Source organism: Penicillium psychrofluorescens, assembly GCF_964197705.1.
Source record: "Penicillium psychrofluorescens genome assembly, chromosome: 5".
NCBI classification, from domain to species: Eukaryota; Fungi; Ascomycota; class Eurotiomycetes; order Eurotiales; family Aspergillaceae; genus Penicillium; species Penicillium psychrofluorescens.
In genome coordinates this window covers 1,643,476-1,660,108 of record NC_133443.1, presented here as the reverse complement: position 1 = coordinate 1,660,108, position 16,633 = coordinate 1,643,476, and the positions used below count along the sequence as shown (strand labels likewise).

Genomic DNA, 16,633 nt, shown 5'->3' with positions numbered 1-16,633 from the left:
AATCCAAGCAAACCGAGGGCTTCTCTGGCGGCATCCCTGCGTTCCCTGGCCATTCTTTATGCTTGTTCTTCTGATGGTCAGCTACCTGTACTGTGCTCGTCAAGAGTACTTACGGGTATTTGTTGGTCAGCCTAGACTTGTCATAACGTGGTTTGGGATCCAAATTCATGGGAGTGTGGTTTATTTTTGTCCCCCGACATACAATAGTACATATTGAATAGAATTATCGAAAATTTCATTGAGCCACTATGAACCTTAGTATTTGGACAGCCGCTTGTATGCCAGTGGTGAATGATGAATTGCTATTAAAAGGTATCACATTGGAATGCGCAGTGCACGATCATGAACGGTCATAAGAAGCGTTAGGTTGGAGAGAAAAGGTATTCGTCGAGAAAGACCAATGACGTTGAAAAATCACACCCGTAACACTGACTGTCCTGTATGCCACACGCACAATGCTCCCAGGCGTAGACCGAGAATGACAACCGCAAGATGTACGACTAGGGCAAGGATTTGTATCCGGACGTTGTGGGTACGCAAAGTCATCGCTGCGATGACAATAAGAGGATAGAGGATCCACGGGTTGACAGCCAGAGGAGAGCACGGGTGGAGAACCGAGACTACCTTGACGATGAACAGCGAGAGGTGCAGAGTTGAGGATGAAGGCGATTGACCGGGGAAGAAAGAAGTTACAGAGTGCAAAAAAGAGAATCGGCTGGGCGGGGGCGGCAGAAGTTGCTGCTGAGGAAGGGCGTGGATCTCGGTAACTGGTTCTTCGAGAGCGGATGTTCGAGTCGGGGAAATGGGGGGTGATGTTGAGTACCTGGGCCGAATCATTAGGTCTCGATCAGGGCTGAGAGAATGTCCATCTTCCGGTTTTGTGTCTGGTGCCGGGGCTGTGCTGGCTCTGGAGTGATTGCTAGACTCGAACAGCGAGTCGTGCCGGAAATGCACTGGGCTGCGAGGGCTGCGAGGCATTTTCTTGACGGGCGATAGAGCACGCTGGCCCATAGACGGATGTGGGCTACTGACAGGATGGATCCGAGAGGCCGGAGACACATCAGGGCCGGCTGAGCTGGCTCTTTTGTAGAGAAAACGCTCGCTCGTATTGGCTCCCACTTGGATACCGCTCAACACTTCGTCCGCGGATGGCCTTCGGTTGGGATCCACAAAGAGCAATCGTTCAAGGAAAGTGTAAAGTCTCTCTGGAAGATCCGGTCGAATTCCCCGTGCCTTATCAAATCCGTTCCAACGGCTGATCTCTTCTCGGAGTCGGTCCAGGTCTTCCTTTTCCTCGTTGATAAGGTCGGCACTGTCGTATGGAAGATCGGCAAAACACAAAAAGTAGAGGATCATCCCCAGTGAGAAAATGTCTGATTTGAAGCTAAAGTTTCCGAATGGTCCATCTGGATGCTCCCGTCGAAGGACCTCCGGCGCGCAGTACGAGATTGTGCCGGTTGCACCAGTCGATTTTCGTATCGCATCATGACCTTGGACTTCACCGAAGTCGCTCACCAGCACTCGGATTCCGTCACTGGTCTCGTGAAGCAAGCAATTGTTGGGCTTCAAATCTCGATGAATGTACCCGTTTGCGTGAAGATAACGAAGGCCCGAAGTGATGTCGCGGAAGAAAGAATAGATCTCATCCAGCTGGAGAGTACGAGGTCCCGCCAAGGCAATTGGCGGCTCGGGCTCACCCTTGGATCTTCGCCGCAGTCGCTCCTTGAGCTGCTGGGTCGTGGTGGAAGTTTGTACAGAGCCACAAAGGTAGTTGTGCAGGTCTCCAGCATTGCAGTACTGCTGGAGAATGAATGCACACGGCACACTCGGGCCGAAGGTACTGAGCTTGGCGTTTTCCAGCCAAACGTGCCGGTAGGAGACAAGGTTCTGATGTGATAAATGCTGCAGCAACTGGACCTCGCCGAGCACTTTTTCGAGCCATTCATGATCATCGCCGACGGGCACGCGCTTGCAGGCATATTGTCCCAGTGAGACCCCGTCCAACATATGCTTGACTAGTAGCACCACGCCCTTTCCACCGCGTCCTAGAACTTTTTCCTCCACAAAAAACCTCTGAAAGTAGTCCGGGCTAAATGCAGCAGAGGATATTCCTTGCGATGTCGGTGGTGGGCGCTGAGGATGGCCACGGTCGGGTGTCGAACCATCTGGCAGGGCTGGCTGAACGAGGCGACGACGCGGGGAGGGGGGTCTCGAAGAGCTTGCAGAGCTTGGGAGGCTGTTGTTCAGCATGCGGAAGTAGTTGGGGTTAATAAACTCCGCTGGAGGATTGGTGCTCGCGCGGTGAGAGTCCCGCCCTCTGCTGCCCTCGCGCATGGGGCGATGGCAGAGGGGACAGTCTGCCAGCTCCAGGTCACCATTATTGTGGTCAGCTGTGTTTCTCAGGACCAGCTGTTGCGAATCATGGTCAAACACCACCACGGAGTCGTTGTGCCGCCTGTAAATGAGCCGTGATGAGAGCTAGCTCCAGAGCAGTGGAAGGAAGAACGAATACATACAGCACCACATCCATGTTGGATCCCCCGTTGTAGGGAATCATAGACATGTCGTCGTCCGACATTGTCTACAGCAGCATCCCCGCTGGTCTTGGGTTGGACCTGCGTTTGGGGGGGTGAATGACGGAGCCGAACTGCCGCCCCGCATGACATTATGCCGGGCGGTGAAGCGCAGGAACTACAGCCTGACCTACGGGCGTTGTTTACGCAGTGGAATAATGGACAAAGTGATTGCTTTTGTTGCTCATCGGGTATCTAATGAAGTGCCGAGTGCTCTATGGACTCGATAAGTAGTGGCTGTACAGGATATGTACAATCCCGCGCAGGATGCAGAGTCGAAATGCAGGTTCGCAGCAAGGACTAGCGCTCCGCGACGCTGAGGTGCTAGGGGTGAAGTACGTATGACCACTTCTGGAATTGGAGCAACTGGGTCCGGGTGCTCAATCCGCGGTCTCAAGCCTGGCGGGTGTTGGAGGATAGGTCAATCGAGGATGGCCATCCTGTAGTGATCATTTGACCGTTGCGGTCATATTCGTCTGGACTCTTTTTCAATCGTTCTCCTCGCCACTTTCTTCATCGCTGATTTCCAGGTTTGCAATGGAGTCGTTATCGTCGTCGCTCTCTCCAAAACCCTCAAACTCCTGATCACCACCAGGCTGCGAATCGGAAGATTCGGCTTTCTCGTCGGCTGCCTCGGAGGTTGTCTCGTCCAGCTTGCGCTTGCGTCCCATCTCCCCAAGTCGGCCTTCGCGGCCCTCGATCTTACCGCCATCCACGCCAGCTCCCTTCGGAGGAGGCGTGAACCAAGGAATCTTCCCGCGGAGGAAATCATTGATTACCATCTTGGCCACGCCGTCCAGGTCCGGCTCGCCTCCCTTGAGTAGTCGGCCTCCCTTGCGGGCGAGAACGCTCAAAAACTCAATGGCATCATGTTGATCCTTAACACCATATGTCCGCTCCAGGTGACGGGGTTGGACGCGACGAAGTACAGCTGGAATATACTGTTCTGGGTTCTCAACATTCTCAACCCGGCAAACGCCACGAAGAAGAATGTCCTCCTCCGTGTCATTCTGGTTTGGCGGAACGACTCCGGGACAATCGATGAGGTAGATCCGCTTCATCAGGGTGATGTACTGCCACACCTTGGTCTCACCAGGGATAGGAGCCACAGTGCAAACCTTCTTCTTCCGAAGAGTGTTGATGATGGAAGACTTGCCGGTGTTGGGGTATCCGATAAAACCGACGGAAACTTGTTTCCGGTCGGAGTGCAGGGCTGAAAACTGGCGAAGCAGCTGGATGAGAGAACCTTTACCAAAGGAGTTATTGATGTTGGCGTGGAATGCGAGAGTGGGATAATCTTTTGACAGGTGGCGGACCCAAGAAGCCTGATAACAGATTCCACGTTAGCAATCAATCACCAACTAATGTGAAAAGTGCAGAATGTGTGGGATGTTACTAAGAGGCCTGCTATAAAGCCACCAAAGAAGGCAGAAGCAGGACTCAACTCAAAAACAAAGCACGCTTGGTCCTTGAGACAAGTTTTCAAGACGAAAACCAGTCAACCTAGTCTCAGAAAGAGGTTCGGCGCGGACCAGCATCAATCTACCAAAGCTGTAACAGACAGACTCCCATTGAACAAAGCACGACAAGTGTCGCAGGAAGAAGCCTTGACTTAGCAATGGCACGGCCAAGAGGCCGAAGGGGCAAAAATATAGAAATAAAACAAAACAAAGAACTCAAAGAAGCACAGTGATGGACGGGAATAACAAGGGAAAAAGAGACTTACAGCAACACCGGTCGGGACAAGATCACACTTGTTCAGGACAAAGATCAAGTGTTTGTGCGGAGCTTCGTCGTGGATGTATTTTTCAACACTCCGGCAGCGGGTGCCAACGGGGTCACGAGCATCCAGAACGTGAATCACAACATCGGAGGAGTCGATGACTTTGTAAAGTTCATTCCAAATCCGCTTGCTTTGTCCCTTGGAGAATACCGACTCTCGCGCAGTGGTATAAGTGCCGGGGTCCTCGCGAGCAACGTCGTCACCATTGACGATCGCAGTCCCATCCGAGAATGTGCCTTGATCCAACTTCTCGAGATACGAGTCGTGCATCTTGGCGGTCTCGCCAGCAAGGTCTTCCAGAGATGCCACGCCTAGCTTCACTCGCTTTCGCTGAGCCTTGGGACCGAACGTGTCAGTGTAAGGAGCGGTTTCAACTGCCATCTTCGCCTGGTGCTGTTTCAAGCCATTCGTCCCGTCACCATCCCGGATGAGACTCATGGGAAGTTTGTTGGTCTTGAGCAGGACCTGGTATGGGTCCGCCGCGCGCTCTGCTACGGCCTCACGGAACGAAGACAGTGCCTGTTGAGAGATGACTCGGGTGTTGCCGAACCATTTTCGGTTGGGCTCAATGCGAGCAACCGGGGCATCGCGCGACTGGTAAGAGGCAGCCTGGGTGATTTTTCCAGAAGCATTGCGCTGGGCCTTGCCATCCTTGAACATGTTCAAGGTCCTTATCTTCTTTGCATCTCTAGATGATTGTCAGTCCACATTGGTTCCTTGAGCAGCGCTGTTCCTTGGGGTAGGGGGAAAACGTACCTGTAGAAGTTTTCACCTTTGGTCTTCACGTTCCCCATGCCATCATCCAGCTTACCCTGCCGCACCTTCCGGGCGGCCTCTTTCTTTCCGGTACCCATGATTAAGGGTGGTTGTAAAAGTAAAACGGAATTTCGCTGCCGTAACAAAAGTGTGGCAGGTCGGAGATGGAGTGGAAGAGGAAAAGAAAAAAAATGGCGGGCGGAGTATTTCTGCCGCGCACGGGCCACCCGCAAACTCGCTTCGTCGCCCAACTCGCCATCCATTCCTCCTTTCGATCTTCCCGAAAGAACCGGAGTGACCGGGTCCAATTGTCCAACATGTCTCTCCTCCGCAGCGGCCGGGCGGCCACCGTGCAGGTCCGCGGCTTTACGTCCTCCTCCAATCTTCGAGTCGGCCCCGAATCTCCTCACTTTGTCGATGTCCCAAGAGCCATCCAGCCATCTGCCCAGACCAAACCACGCGTCAAGGGTACTCTCCCAGTGCCTCGCGAGATCTTCCCAGCTCGACGGCCAGACAAGAAGACGAAGCAATATATCGATGATGCAACGCAAGTCCCAGCGACCGGGCGCGAAGTGAAGAACAGCAGCGACCCCGAGAAGCAGGAATTCAGACTGAAAATGGCGGCGCTGCGACGAAAGAACCTCCGACAAGGTCTTCGGGAATTGTACCAGCGGAAACGGGTGGCTGATGAAAGGATTACTGCCCGGAGTCAAGCCAGCCAAGCACAACGCGATCGGGTCCTCTACCAGCCCGAGAGAGACGATGAGCGGTTAACGCGGCCGTCCATCGTCCAAGCGATGCTGCATGAAAAGATGGCCGTCCTACCGGATCCCAATCGAGAGGAACGTCTGGCTCAATCGAAAGCGCGCATGGAGTCCAAGCTGGCTGAGAAGGAAATGGAACGCCTGGAGAACTTGCAGCACCTGTACATGAATGCGCGCAAATTCATCACGACAGAGGAGCAGCTCGATGCCGAAATTGCCAAGGTATTCCCTACCGGCTCCAACAAGGCGTGGAGCAATGACCATTCAGAGGGTGAAAGTGTATGGAATTTGGGTAACCCTCGGACTGTGGAGTCAATTGTGAACGAAGGACGGAAGAGTGAGACCCAACGCTGGGATATTCTCCAGGGCAGACTCAAGAAGATTGGAGAGCAGATCACTGGGGGCAAGCTTTGAACGTGATCTTAACATTGTGTACAATACTTTCAGCTGTCATATTTCTTTTGTTTTTATATCATCCAGGGGAAACCTGCTGCATTTTCCAGCTATTTTCCATATCATATTCATCGTTCGTCTTTCCTTCTCGTCAGGTCGACGTAGCGCCTCAATCTACGAAGATTCTACTGTGTACGCGATATCTTCGGCAAAAATATCTCGGTGAGAGTATAGATTCGAGCTGAGAGTATTAGATGCAGCATTAACACAACTAACAAGCAGTATTGGCTAGCCCCCTATTCCGGAAGAATATCCTAATGGGGTCCCAAGACTAGAATCGACGTATAAGTCACCGGCTCGTAAATGTGAATATGCTCGACCCGCAATCCGGAACGCTCACAAAGTGCATTCCACTGCGGCACGCTGCGCTCCTTTCCAGCAGACGCAGCCATCATGGCGATATCAGCCATTGTCGCCCGCCAGTGAGCGCCAGTCCTAGGGAGGACGACTTCGTCGATCAGAATGCGGGAATCGGGGCCCATGGCGGCTGCCACGTTCCGAAGAATCTTTGAAGCATCTTCGTCGCACCAGTCGTGCATGATTCTGCGCATGTAATAGAATTTGGCCCCTATATCTGAGCATTAGCACGAAGTCGGGCTTGAAAGTACAATGCATACCTATAATGGGTTGCTTCTCAAAGAAATCATAAGCTTCAGCTTTCACGCCTTCAATAGGAGGAAGCTTTTTGACTGCCTCTGGCAAATCCTGGAGGACAAGATGGTCTAGGAGGTTGGGATACTTCTTCGCAAGCATCATACATTGGTGTCCGTACCCGCCGCCAACATCCACGAAAAAGGGCTTTGTAAAACCCTCTGCGGGTCCAGAAGAAACTTTTTGAGCTTCCTGGTCAATTAAATCAAACCCGGTGATCCAATCAGCTGATTTCATCGAGGTCATGATCTTCTGCAAAGATGCGAAGAGCTCAGGATGTTGAACGAGCCAGTCGAAGTTAGCGAGCTCAGTATTGAAAGCCTTCTGAAATGGAGTCTTGGTCACACAGGTGATATCTTGGTAGTTTGTTTCGGCCAAGAACGTTGGCAGAACCTGTGCGATGCGACCATGGACGTCGAATCTGATCACTTTAGTATATAATTTGGTGGCATGTGAGGATGAAAATAGGTCTGGCAGGGCTCACATACCCGAAGTGAAGCATGCCATCTCCGACGGGGTCTGCAATGCTGTGAGTGGTTTTGTTGGCTTCGTATTGGTCTTCGCTGATTTCATGTACAATGTTGTTGGAAGCCAAGTAACGAAGAAGTCGCGCTGACGGCAGAAATATAATGTTAGAACTTCGAACACAATACTCAGATCGGTGTTGAATAATCCCACCTAGTAGCTGAGGTGATGCACCAGACGACTTTGCAAGGTCGTTGACACTCATGGAGCCCTGATGCCTGCACAGCGAGCCGAATAGGTTCAGGTCGGCGCCAACGCGGAGGATCGACGGGAGCAAGCTCTATGTCTAGGGTTAGCCTCGTATGGAAAGGGAGCATAGACGACCACCCCACCAAGTTCGCAAGAGAATGCACGACTTCGTTAGTAGAATCAAACTCTGACTGCACCTGTTGGAGAGTCTTGCGGATGTTCAACCGACCGACTTCGTCGGCGGTTTGCATCAAATGTTTGATCTGGGCAACAACGGAGTCCATTTTTGGTTGGATAATAAATTTTTCGACTGATAGACTGAAAGTACTTGGTCTAAATAATAATTCCTGTCAGGCTCGTCAAGTATCCAGCTTTTATACTTGATCGCCCGAATCGACCCTCCGCGGATAGACGGAAAGTCCGCGGCATTCTCGCTTTATCATTGGCCAGTTGTGCTCGCCGACCGCATCCTTCCTTCATCCATCATCCTCACCCAACACAGAGCCGCGAAAGTAATCAGCATAAGGGGAAATGCGCATTGATAAAGATGTCAGGCTGTCGCGACAGCGACCGGTGTCATGCCATTTCTGTCGTTCGAGGAAGCTGCGGTGCAGTCGCCAATTCCCCTGTCCGAACTGCATCAGCCGCGGACTGAGCTGCCAACTGTATGCCTCGTCACCTTTGCAGATCAACAAGCCTCGTGGTGTTGCCAATCAATCAGAAGTTGGCAATGAAGATATTCTATCGCGTGTTCGCAGACTTGAAGACATCGTTATCGGGCAGCGCCAACCGACCGCCGCCGAGAAAACACTTGAGGCTGAATGTCCGCTACAGCCTTCGCCTCATTCCAGAGGCCAGCGCCCCTACATACCGAGGCAAGAGCAACCTTCAACAGCTGATGCCAACTGGCTTGAGAAAGCAATCACTTACCCCACTTCAGCGGTACGTTCTACTCTTTCCTGATGTTCGAGCCTGCTCATTGTAGAAACAGCGCTCCATTCTGGGCCATGAGATCGAGTTTAAAATTTGCTCAATCCAACAAGCTACGAAACTAAATAGTGTCAGTGACACGTCTACGGCACGATGTATTTGGCTTCCACTCCAAGAAGAGTCAGAAAAAGTGGTCGACAAGTACCTCGCTGACATCACATACTTGCACCATGTCGTCCATAGACCTTCAGTCCGAGCACTCGTGAACGAACTTTATGATGACCTCCATCAGAATCAACCAATAAAGACTGGGCAAGTCTCCTTGCTCTTGGCTATACTGGCTAGCACCACGTCTTTTTGGAGTGTGCGCGATATGGACGATTCGCCTTTCTCTAGTGTGGAGCAGGCAAATGAACAGTCTATGTCGTGGGCGGAGGCAGCTTTCGAGACACTGGACTATTCGCGCCATACGGACTGCGAATCTATTGAGGACGTTCAAGCCATGTTAATCTTGCTGTTTGTGGTCTGCAACCGGGTCGGCATACGAGCCCAAGCTCGCCATCTGCTATTTACTGCCATCTCAGTTGCACGAGAGCTATGCTTGCACCGGATCGATCATCCGCATAATTCGGAATTTGCGAATGCTCTTCCTCCTGATTCGGTTAGGGCGGAAATGGGGAGAAGAATATGGTGGTACCTTGTGTCAACCGATTGGTATGCCTGGCTTTGTCCTCGGTTTATGCATGCTGATAAGAGAACAGGCAGCTTTCTCAGTTTGCGGGTTCTCACAAAGGAACGTATAATATCAATCCACGGCATATGATGACAAACAAACCCCGGAATGCCAACGATGAAGACCTGATCGATGGGATAGTTGTTGATCAACCGATTGATCAGCCAACCTCCATGTCTTACTGTCTACACCGAATACGCCTGGGTGAACTATGCCGCGAGATTACTGACAATGTCCCCTTCGCAACATCCAGCACTGGGGGGCCAGCTTTCCAACAAGCACAAGAAATTGACATCAAACTCCGAGCCTTTTCAAATGAAGTCCCGGCTTTCTTTTCTCTGGGTACCGATCTGAGCCAAGTACCCGTGAATGACTTGCGAAGATCGCCCGAAATCGTCAGTCAGCGGTACATACTGAACTCATTACTGCATACCCAGAGGTGTAGATTGCATTTGCCTTTCCTATCACAAAATTCCGCCGACCGCGCCAATACCTACTCAAGGACTGCATGCCTAGACGCAGCCCGCATGGTGATCCGGGCCGAGGCACAATTGAGGAAAGAAAAATTTCCCTTCGTGCTGTCTCGATTAAAGTTTTCCGGTGTCTTGCACTGTATGTGCATGGCCATAGTAGTTCTGTTGTTGGATCTTTGTCTCAACAAAAGCACTCGGCCCGCAGAGGACCAGGAGCGTCGTGGCGAGATTTTCGATGCATTTGGCATTCTTGAAGAAGCCAAGAGCGATTCCCCGTTTGCAAAACATTTACTTGACTCCTTTATGACTATCCTTCGGCGGAATAAAGTGTCGCTGCCAGAAATGGAGAACACCAATACAGATCGCCTCGGTGTCGAAAATTGCGAGTCAGCGTCCAGACCTACCGATGGCTCCGACATGCCGACGGGTCCAAGTTCCATAGACCTCAACGCTGACACTGCTTTGACGGATTCATCGCAACCGTTTTTCGGTGACTTTTGGCAAACATTCGACACGAACATTGACGCGAACACCTTCGATTGGGATACCTTGTTTTCCGAGCTGGAATCTTCATTACTGTCGGCGTGAAAGACAACAGCGAGTCTTGACCCCACCACAACCATTAGCAAACTATCGATGTGAATAGATACACGTCGCCGCCATAGTCTATTTAATCGATTCCTCATCACTCTAGGTATGACAATTGGGATGCATACTTTTTTTTTTTTTTGGATGGATCTAGCTTTACATCTCCTTTTTCTTTCGTTCTCTTTACTCATTATTTGATTATTCTCGCCACCGGCTGCCTCCAATACAACTGTGATCATGGACCGATCCTCCTTGACTCGCCTTTCCAGCTGCCCACTCACGTAATACCTAAGAATACCTGCTACAAGAACTTTCTTGACCTGTCACAAAAGAAAGAAAGAAAACAGGCTGACAGGGACAAGAAATCAAAGTTTAATTTCACGCATTGGATTACGGAACATTCTTGGAAAGAAGAAACCGAAAAAAATTGGCAGCAAAACAATAGATTCTCGTCTCGACTGGGACCACCGGATAACAAGGCAGACCTCTTCTAAGGTCTTCCTGCGAGATGTATGTCATTTTGACAGTTCAAGGTTTTCTCAGCGTCGAGACCCGCTCCGCTCACTTAGTGCGCCGTGAGATCGACATGACATGTCAGGATAAACTTGGCACTGGCGTCGGAGCTAACTATAAGTGGCCGAAATAACCCCAACGGCTGTACCGGTGTGAATTGGAACTGGAGACAATGATGGCATTGGCGCTTTACACATTATTCATCGATTACGGCTAATCACCGACGTTATTTTCGCTCATCACCGAGATCCATTATCCGACTGAACCGATTCGGAGTGCAGCGGAAGACACCGCCTCATCGAACTTGAGATTCCCGAAGCGAAGTCACATATGACATATTAAAATGATGCCTAGTTCTTGAATAAACCGGCGATCGTCCCTGTGTACGTAGTCTACTATCCCTAAATGCTTTGTAATGTCTGGAGATATCTCTACAATACTATTGGAATCTCGCAAGGACGCGAGTCGGCCACTATTTGGAGAGTTCTAGAAGCCTAAGAAGTCTAACAGAGTTCGCAGCCTTATCGCCCCCGTGGTGCGCCGGATCGGCGAAGTGACATGGATCTGCACCTCGACACGCGTCGAGGATCGGGCACTTCCTAAACCACCATCTCCTCCATGGTATCTAGCGCTTGCCTTGAAAACAGACGTAAAATTGATTATGACGTCCCTCGTTGCCAACTTTGTTACTGTCTCACACAGTATTCTATGTTTGGCATTTTGACAACAAATGATAAAAATAATATGTGTATCCAGAGAGTGGTCAGCTCCGGGTCCAACCAGAGGAACAAAAATAGCCGATCATACCGTTGGCGGATTGTCCCTCATGGACCCACTGGCAATAAATTGAACCAGAAGGAACAAGGAACATTCCGGAGTTCCACGATCCGATCCAGTTGTGGTGTGCTCATTACCTCCGCTTTTTTGGAGCCCCAGTCTTGCTTTCATTATGATTTTCGCACAGGTGCACGAAGTAGGCAGTGCGACCCAGAGAATTTCCCGATGGAGTTACAAAACACTCTGACCACTTGGCAGCCACTGCTCAAGAGTTTGACGCAGGGAACATCAGCCTAAGTGGATGCGATCAAACTTTTTTTGAAGGGGCCTAGCCCTCTACCAGCGTCTTCTACCTTTGCAACTCAAGGCATAGGTGATTCTTCGGCATGAGAATTGAGCTATAGACCCCCGAACTATGAGTGTTTACGCTTAGCTGTTTCAGGCACCAAATCTGGAGGTCCTCCACGATTGTACCTCAATTACCCGTATGCCGACCATCCGGCACAGACGAGCGGGAATCAATGAGAAGGCCGTACTGTGCCGACTTACCGTGGAAACCGGCGCCTCCATCCGCTTGACCCGGGTTTCGGTCAGCCTGCGCCTTTCGTAGTCGCACACATGAGGTGGAATCCATGGACGAAGCGCATTTGCCACTGGAAACGCGGTGCCTGCTCAGATGAGGTCCAGCCTGAGTCGAACGGCTTCTATGATAGGCTCTGAGGACCCACCACAGCCCTGTCTCTTTCGAACGGCAGCCATTGACGGTTTTTCGGACAGTGGAGCATCGAGCATGGCCTTTTCTCCACATCTCGCAACAGTAATCTTTTCTTGGAAATGACGTTTGCTCTATTACGATGCTGACCTGTTCGGCTGGTTCGGGCCTGCGATTACTTGCTCTCTGAGGAAGGGACCTGGTCCACTCTACCCACGTACAACGGCATCGAGCCAATGCAATGACACTCGGCCAACAAAATGCCTTTCTATTTTCGATTCGCTTTTGGAAATACCGGATCCTCGTGGCTCAGATGTCCCAGAGCCACACATCCTGATTCGTAACGAAATGACCTGAATCCACTGCTCGTTATAAATATTCCCTCGTTCTCCAAAATATCGCCCCCAATAAATTATTCCCGTGTTGATCTATACTCGGTGGCGGCTAATAAGCTCAAGATCTATCAAGAGCTTTAAAGGGTTGTGTTCATTCGTTTCTTTGACCCCCCCCCCCCATCTTCATTCGCTACTCGATACCATGAAGACCTTCGTCACCCTCGCAGCCTTCGCTGCCGGCACTAATGCCTTGGTTGGTCGCAGCAACTCCTGCTGCTTCCACCTGACGGCTTCTGGCGGTGTCTCAGGCTCGATTGGCCAGCTGAACGATGGCCAGACCCGTGTTGGAGATAACTCTCTGTCGCCAGCTCAGTTCTGCCTCGACTCGTCCAACGGCACTATCACCGATAGCAAGGGCCGTGGATGCGTCATCACCTGTGAGTACTTCACTGATAATTGATCCAAGAAGACGACACTGACAACTTTTTCTAGCCGAAACTACTCAGTTCCAGTGTGATGCAGGTGCTGCTCCCACCCAGGGCTTCTCTATCAACTCCCAGGGCGAGCTGGTGTTCCAAGGCAGTGACAACTTCATTGCTTGTGAAACTGGCGAGAGAAACGGCCGGAACATCTACACCACTGACAGTGCCGATATCACCATGTGCAAGCCTGTGAACCTGCACGCTGACTCTTGCTCGAGCTCTGGTGCTGGCGCTTCTTCGTCTTCCGTGGTCACACCCGTTTACTCGACTATCCCAGTCTCCTCTGCTCCGGCCACTGAGTCTACTCCTGCCGTCTCGCCTTCGGGTTACCCTGGCTCGGTCTCCTCCGTCCCGGCTTCCTCTGTGCCCGTTTCATCGGTTCCGGCCACCGAGTCTACTCCTGCTGCCTCGCCTTCGGGATACCCTGGTTCCGGCTCCTCTGTTCCGGCTTCCTCTGTGTCTGTCCCGGTCACTGAGTCTACTACTACCACTGAGTCTACTGCCACCGAGTCTACCCCTGCCGTCTCGCCTTCGGGATACCCTGGCTCGGTTTCCTCCGTCCCGGCTTCCTCTGTGTCTGTCCCGGTCACTGAGTCTACTGCCACCGAGTCTACTCCTGCCGTCACTCCTTCAGGATACCCTGGCTCGGTCTCCTCCGTCCCGGCTTCCTCTGTGTCTGTCCCGGTCACTGAGTCTACTACTACCACTGAGTCTACTGCCACCGAGTCTACTCCTGCCGTCACTCCTTCAGGATACCCTGGCTCGGTCTCCTCCGTCCCGGCTTCCTCTGTGTCTGTCCCGGTCACTGAGTCTACTACTGTCACTGAGTCTACTGTCACCGAGTCTACTCCTGCCGTCTCGCCTTCGGGATACCCTGGCTCTGGTTCCGGCACCTCTGTTTCGGCCCCGGCCGGCTCGGGTAGCCCTCCTTTGGCTGGCTCGCCCTACACCGTGCTGACCACGGTGACCGTCACTGACTGCAGCTGCTCTGCTACCCCTGGTGTTCCTGCTCCTGGTAGCGGGTCATCTGTCCCTGGCTCGCAGCCCTCCGGTCCCGCCAGCGGCTCCCCGGCCCCGGCTACCACTCCCATTGTTTCGTCTCAGCCGGGTGGCCCTGCTAGCATGTCTGCTTCCTCGCCCAGCGTCTTTACTTCGGTTCCAGTCAGCGCCTCCAGCGTCTACCCTTCGGTTCCCGCTAGCGGCTCCAGCGTCCCTGCTGGCTCGGCCTCGGTTGCTCCCTCTGCCACCGGCTCGTCCAGCGGCAGCTGCCCTACTGATCTGTCGGGCGACTATGAGTTCCCGCACCTGATCATTCCCGTCGACTCTTCTTCGCCCGACACTGCCCCCGGCACCTCGTACAACGGTACCCTGACCTCTTCCATCTCCAGCCTGTTCAACTTCGACATTCCCTCGTCGGATGCCGGCAAGACCTGCAGCCTGGTGTTCCTCTTCCCCGAGAAGCAGGACCTCGAGACCTCGTCTTTCAGCTTCAGCGGTGATGGCCAGATTGACTTCGCTCAGCTCTCGTCGCCCGCGAGCTCTTCCACCTCGTACAGCAACATGCCCTCTGTCTCTCAGGACTTCGGTACGACTACCGTCTCGCCCGGCAACTCCTACGTGATCTCCACCTTCTCGTGCCCGGCTGGCCAGACTGTCGGCTACGAGATGAAGAACGCTGGTTCTACCGACCTCAACTTCTTCGAGGACTACAACCCCTCGCCTCTGGGTCTGTACATCACCGTCTGCTAAATTAGTGCGTCCTTCGTACAATGCGGCTACTGTGGACCATGTCGTTTCATTATCTCTGATTAAATGTCTGATGTCAATATTCATGTGACCAAGTGATCATGTTTTTTCTTCTCTACTGGTTCTGCGCTGAATCTTTGTTGGTGGAACAAATGTTGCGACCAGCAGACCTCATGGACTGGTGAATTGTCCTTTGTATAGCATTGTGTCTGGGTCACTCGTATCCAGAGCAAGACACTCCTTCAACTGCTGTATTATTAGAAATACAAAGTTTTAGTTTTTTTTTAAAAAATTTGTAAAACAATGATTTTACTTTCTATCTAGAACGTCGTATTCTTTTCAATTGCCTTCGTCAAAGTTGCCGCCTTTCTAGCACACACCTCACCAGGGAAACCAAGAAAATGACGATGCAAGAATACCGAGATCTAAGTCAGAATCAAACTGCGGAAACTGAATACGAAGTGTCCTGAACTGCTCTTCTGCCAGTTCGTCTCCGCTATTTTCGACATACCTCAAGATAGCGGGGACAACTAGAGACGCTCGGAAATCATCAACTATCAACTGATCCCACGAGCATGGCATCTTACTTCCCGTTGTGTAAGCATTCATGGAATAAACCTCGAGGACAATTCTCTGGAGAACAGGGAGGGAAGCACCTTCAATTGCAAGACAGAATTTCTGCTGCGCCATACGCCGCAGATCCTCGATGCCCAGAAACATCGCTGAGCGGATCATGCCTAGATGGAAGGCCAGGAGACGGGCGTGGTTGTAGCAGGGCCAGCATGTCAAGTCTGGACCTCCAAGGAAAGTTTGACAGAGGACGTCATGTTCTGCGACAGAGTAATCTCCCGTGTACAGGAAGTTGACGATTCGTCCCATGTGTTTCGGGTGGACGGGGTCTGGGATGTTGAGGACGGGGAGCAGTCCCGTGTTAGCAATGACCGGATCAGATTCCTAGTATTGTCAGCTAGTATTTCACAGGAACTCACTGGGCATCTAAAACTCACCAGATGGGGCTTGCATCTGCGGAATAGATAGGGAGACTGGTAGCACAGCATGTGTGCGTGTACCTCGAAGTTGTCGCTCCAGCGATGTCGTATGACGAGATCTGGAGGAAGCAGGTCATGGACCCTGTGCTTGTGTTAACTTGAATCTGCAAGTAGGTGGCTTACTTACCATTTGTGTGCCGCTTCAATGGCGTCCCGAATCATAGCGCCCTCACCGGGACCCAAGTAGATCCTGTTCGTGTTCTTGTGGGCGTTGCATGGGCCAATAGGTTTTTGTTTGTCACTCATTGTTCAACAAGCCCGATCGGATAGATCTGGTAAACTATCAGCATTCAGAGGTAAATCGGAGGTACATAGAGGGAGGGGACTTGGGCTGGGTGTCCACGACGTGCGAGGCTGTCTAACAGGATCTTATCGAGGGCCATCAGGGCCTTTTTGAATCCTTGATCTACAAAGAAGAGCCATTTCAGATACATCGTGTTTCATTGAGAATAAAACAACAAAGGATTGTCCATAGATGAAAAATGTGAATAATGCCTGGACCTTGACGCCTAACAAAGAACAATATATAAATAGAACGGATGGTATACAAAGAAACAGGTGGTCACGATGAAACAATAATAATCGTCCGATGGCGACCAAT

At 51.6% G+C, this 16,633-nt stretch overlaps 6 protein-coding genes across 6 annotated transcripts; 2 read left to right on the top strand and 4 right to left on the bottom strand.

The window, feature by feature from the left end:
• Nucleotides 1-414: 414 nt before the first annotated feature.
• PFLUO_LOCUS7889 (putative serine/threonine-protein kinase iks1) lies at nt 415-2,578 on the bottom strand (the record flags this gene model as incomplete). Its single annotated transcript, XM_073785570.1, has 2 exons — nt 415-2,455; nt 2,517-2,578. 2 exons carry the CDS (start codon nt 2,576-2,578, stop codon nt 415-417), a joined length of 2,103 nt encoding a protein of 700 aa, XP_073641912.1.
• Nucleotides 2,579-3,061: 483 nt separating this feature from the next.
• Nucleotides 3,062-5,210, bottom strand: PFLUO_LOCUS7888 (GTPase required for pre-60S ribosomal subunit nuclear export and maturation; the record flags this gene model as incomplete). The annotated part of the gene is made up of 3 exons (XM_073785569.1): nt 3,062-3,898; nt 4,300-5,044; nt 5,113-5,210. 3 exons carry the CDS (start codon nt 5,208-5,210, stop codon nt 3,062-3,064), a joined length of 1,680 nt encoding a protein of 559 aa, XP_073641911.1.
• Nucleotides 5,211-5,429: 219 nt separating this feature from the next.
• PFLUO_LOCUS7887 (uncharacterized protein) lies at nt 5,430-6,290 on the top strand (the record flags this gene model as incomplete). Its single annotated transcript, XM_073785568.1, has 1 exon — nt 5,430-6,290. One exon carries the CDS (start codon nt 5,430-5,432, stop codon nt 6,288-6,290), a length of 861 nt encoding a protein of 286 aa, XP_073641910.1.
• Nucleotides 6,291-6,583: 293 nt separating this feature from the next.
• PFLUO_LOCUS7886 (uncharacterized protein) lies at nt 6,584-7,978 on the bottom strand (the record flags this gene model as incomplete). Its single annotated transcript, XM_073785567.1, has 5 exons — nt 6,584-6,897; nt 6,947-7,401; nt 7,469-7,592; nt 7,659-7,785; nt 7,838-7,978. The coding sequence occupies 5 exons, from the start codon at nt 7,976-7,978 to the stop codon at nt 6,584-6,586; spliced, it is 1,161 nt and encodes a 386-aa protein (XP_073641909.1).
• Nucleotides 7,979-12,957: 4,979 nt separating this feature from the next.
• On the top strand, nt 12,958-14,986 carry PFLUO_LOCUS7885 (uncharacterized protein; the record flags this gene model as incomplete). Its single annotated transcript, XM_073785565.1, has 2 exons — nt 12,958-13,192; nt 13,248-14,986. The coding sequence occupies 2 exons, from the start codon at nt 12,958-12,960 to the stop codon at nt 14,984-14,986; spliced, it is 1,974 nt and encodes a 657-aa protein (XP_073641908.1).
• A 782-nt stretch (nt 14,987-15,768) lies between these two features.
• Nucleotides 15,769-16,278, bottom strand: PFLUO_LOCUS7884 (uncharacterized protein; the record flags this gene model as incomplete). The annotated part of the gene is made up of 3 exons (XM_073785564.1): nt 15,769-15,882; nt 15,991-16,114; nt 16,160-16,278. The coding sequence occupies 3 exons, from the start codon at nt 16,276-16,278 to the stop codon at nt 15,769-15,771; spliced, it is 357 nt and encodes a 118-aa protein (XP_073641907.1).
• Nucleotides 16,279-16,633: the final 355 nt, after the last annotated feature.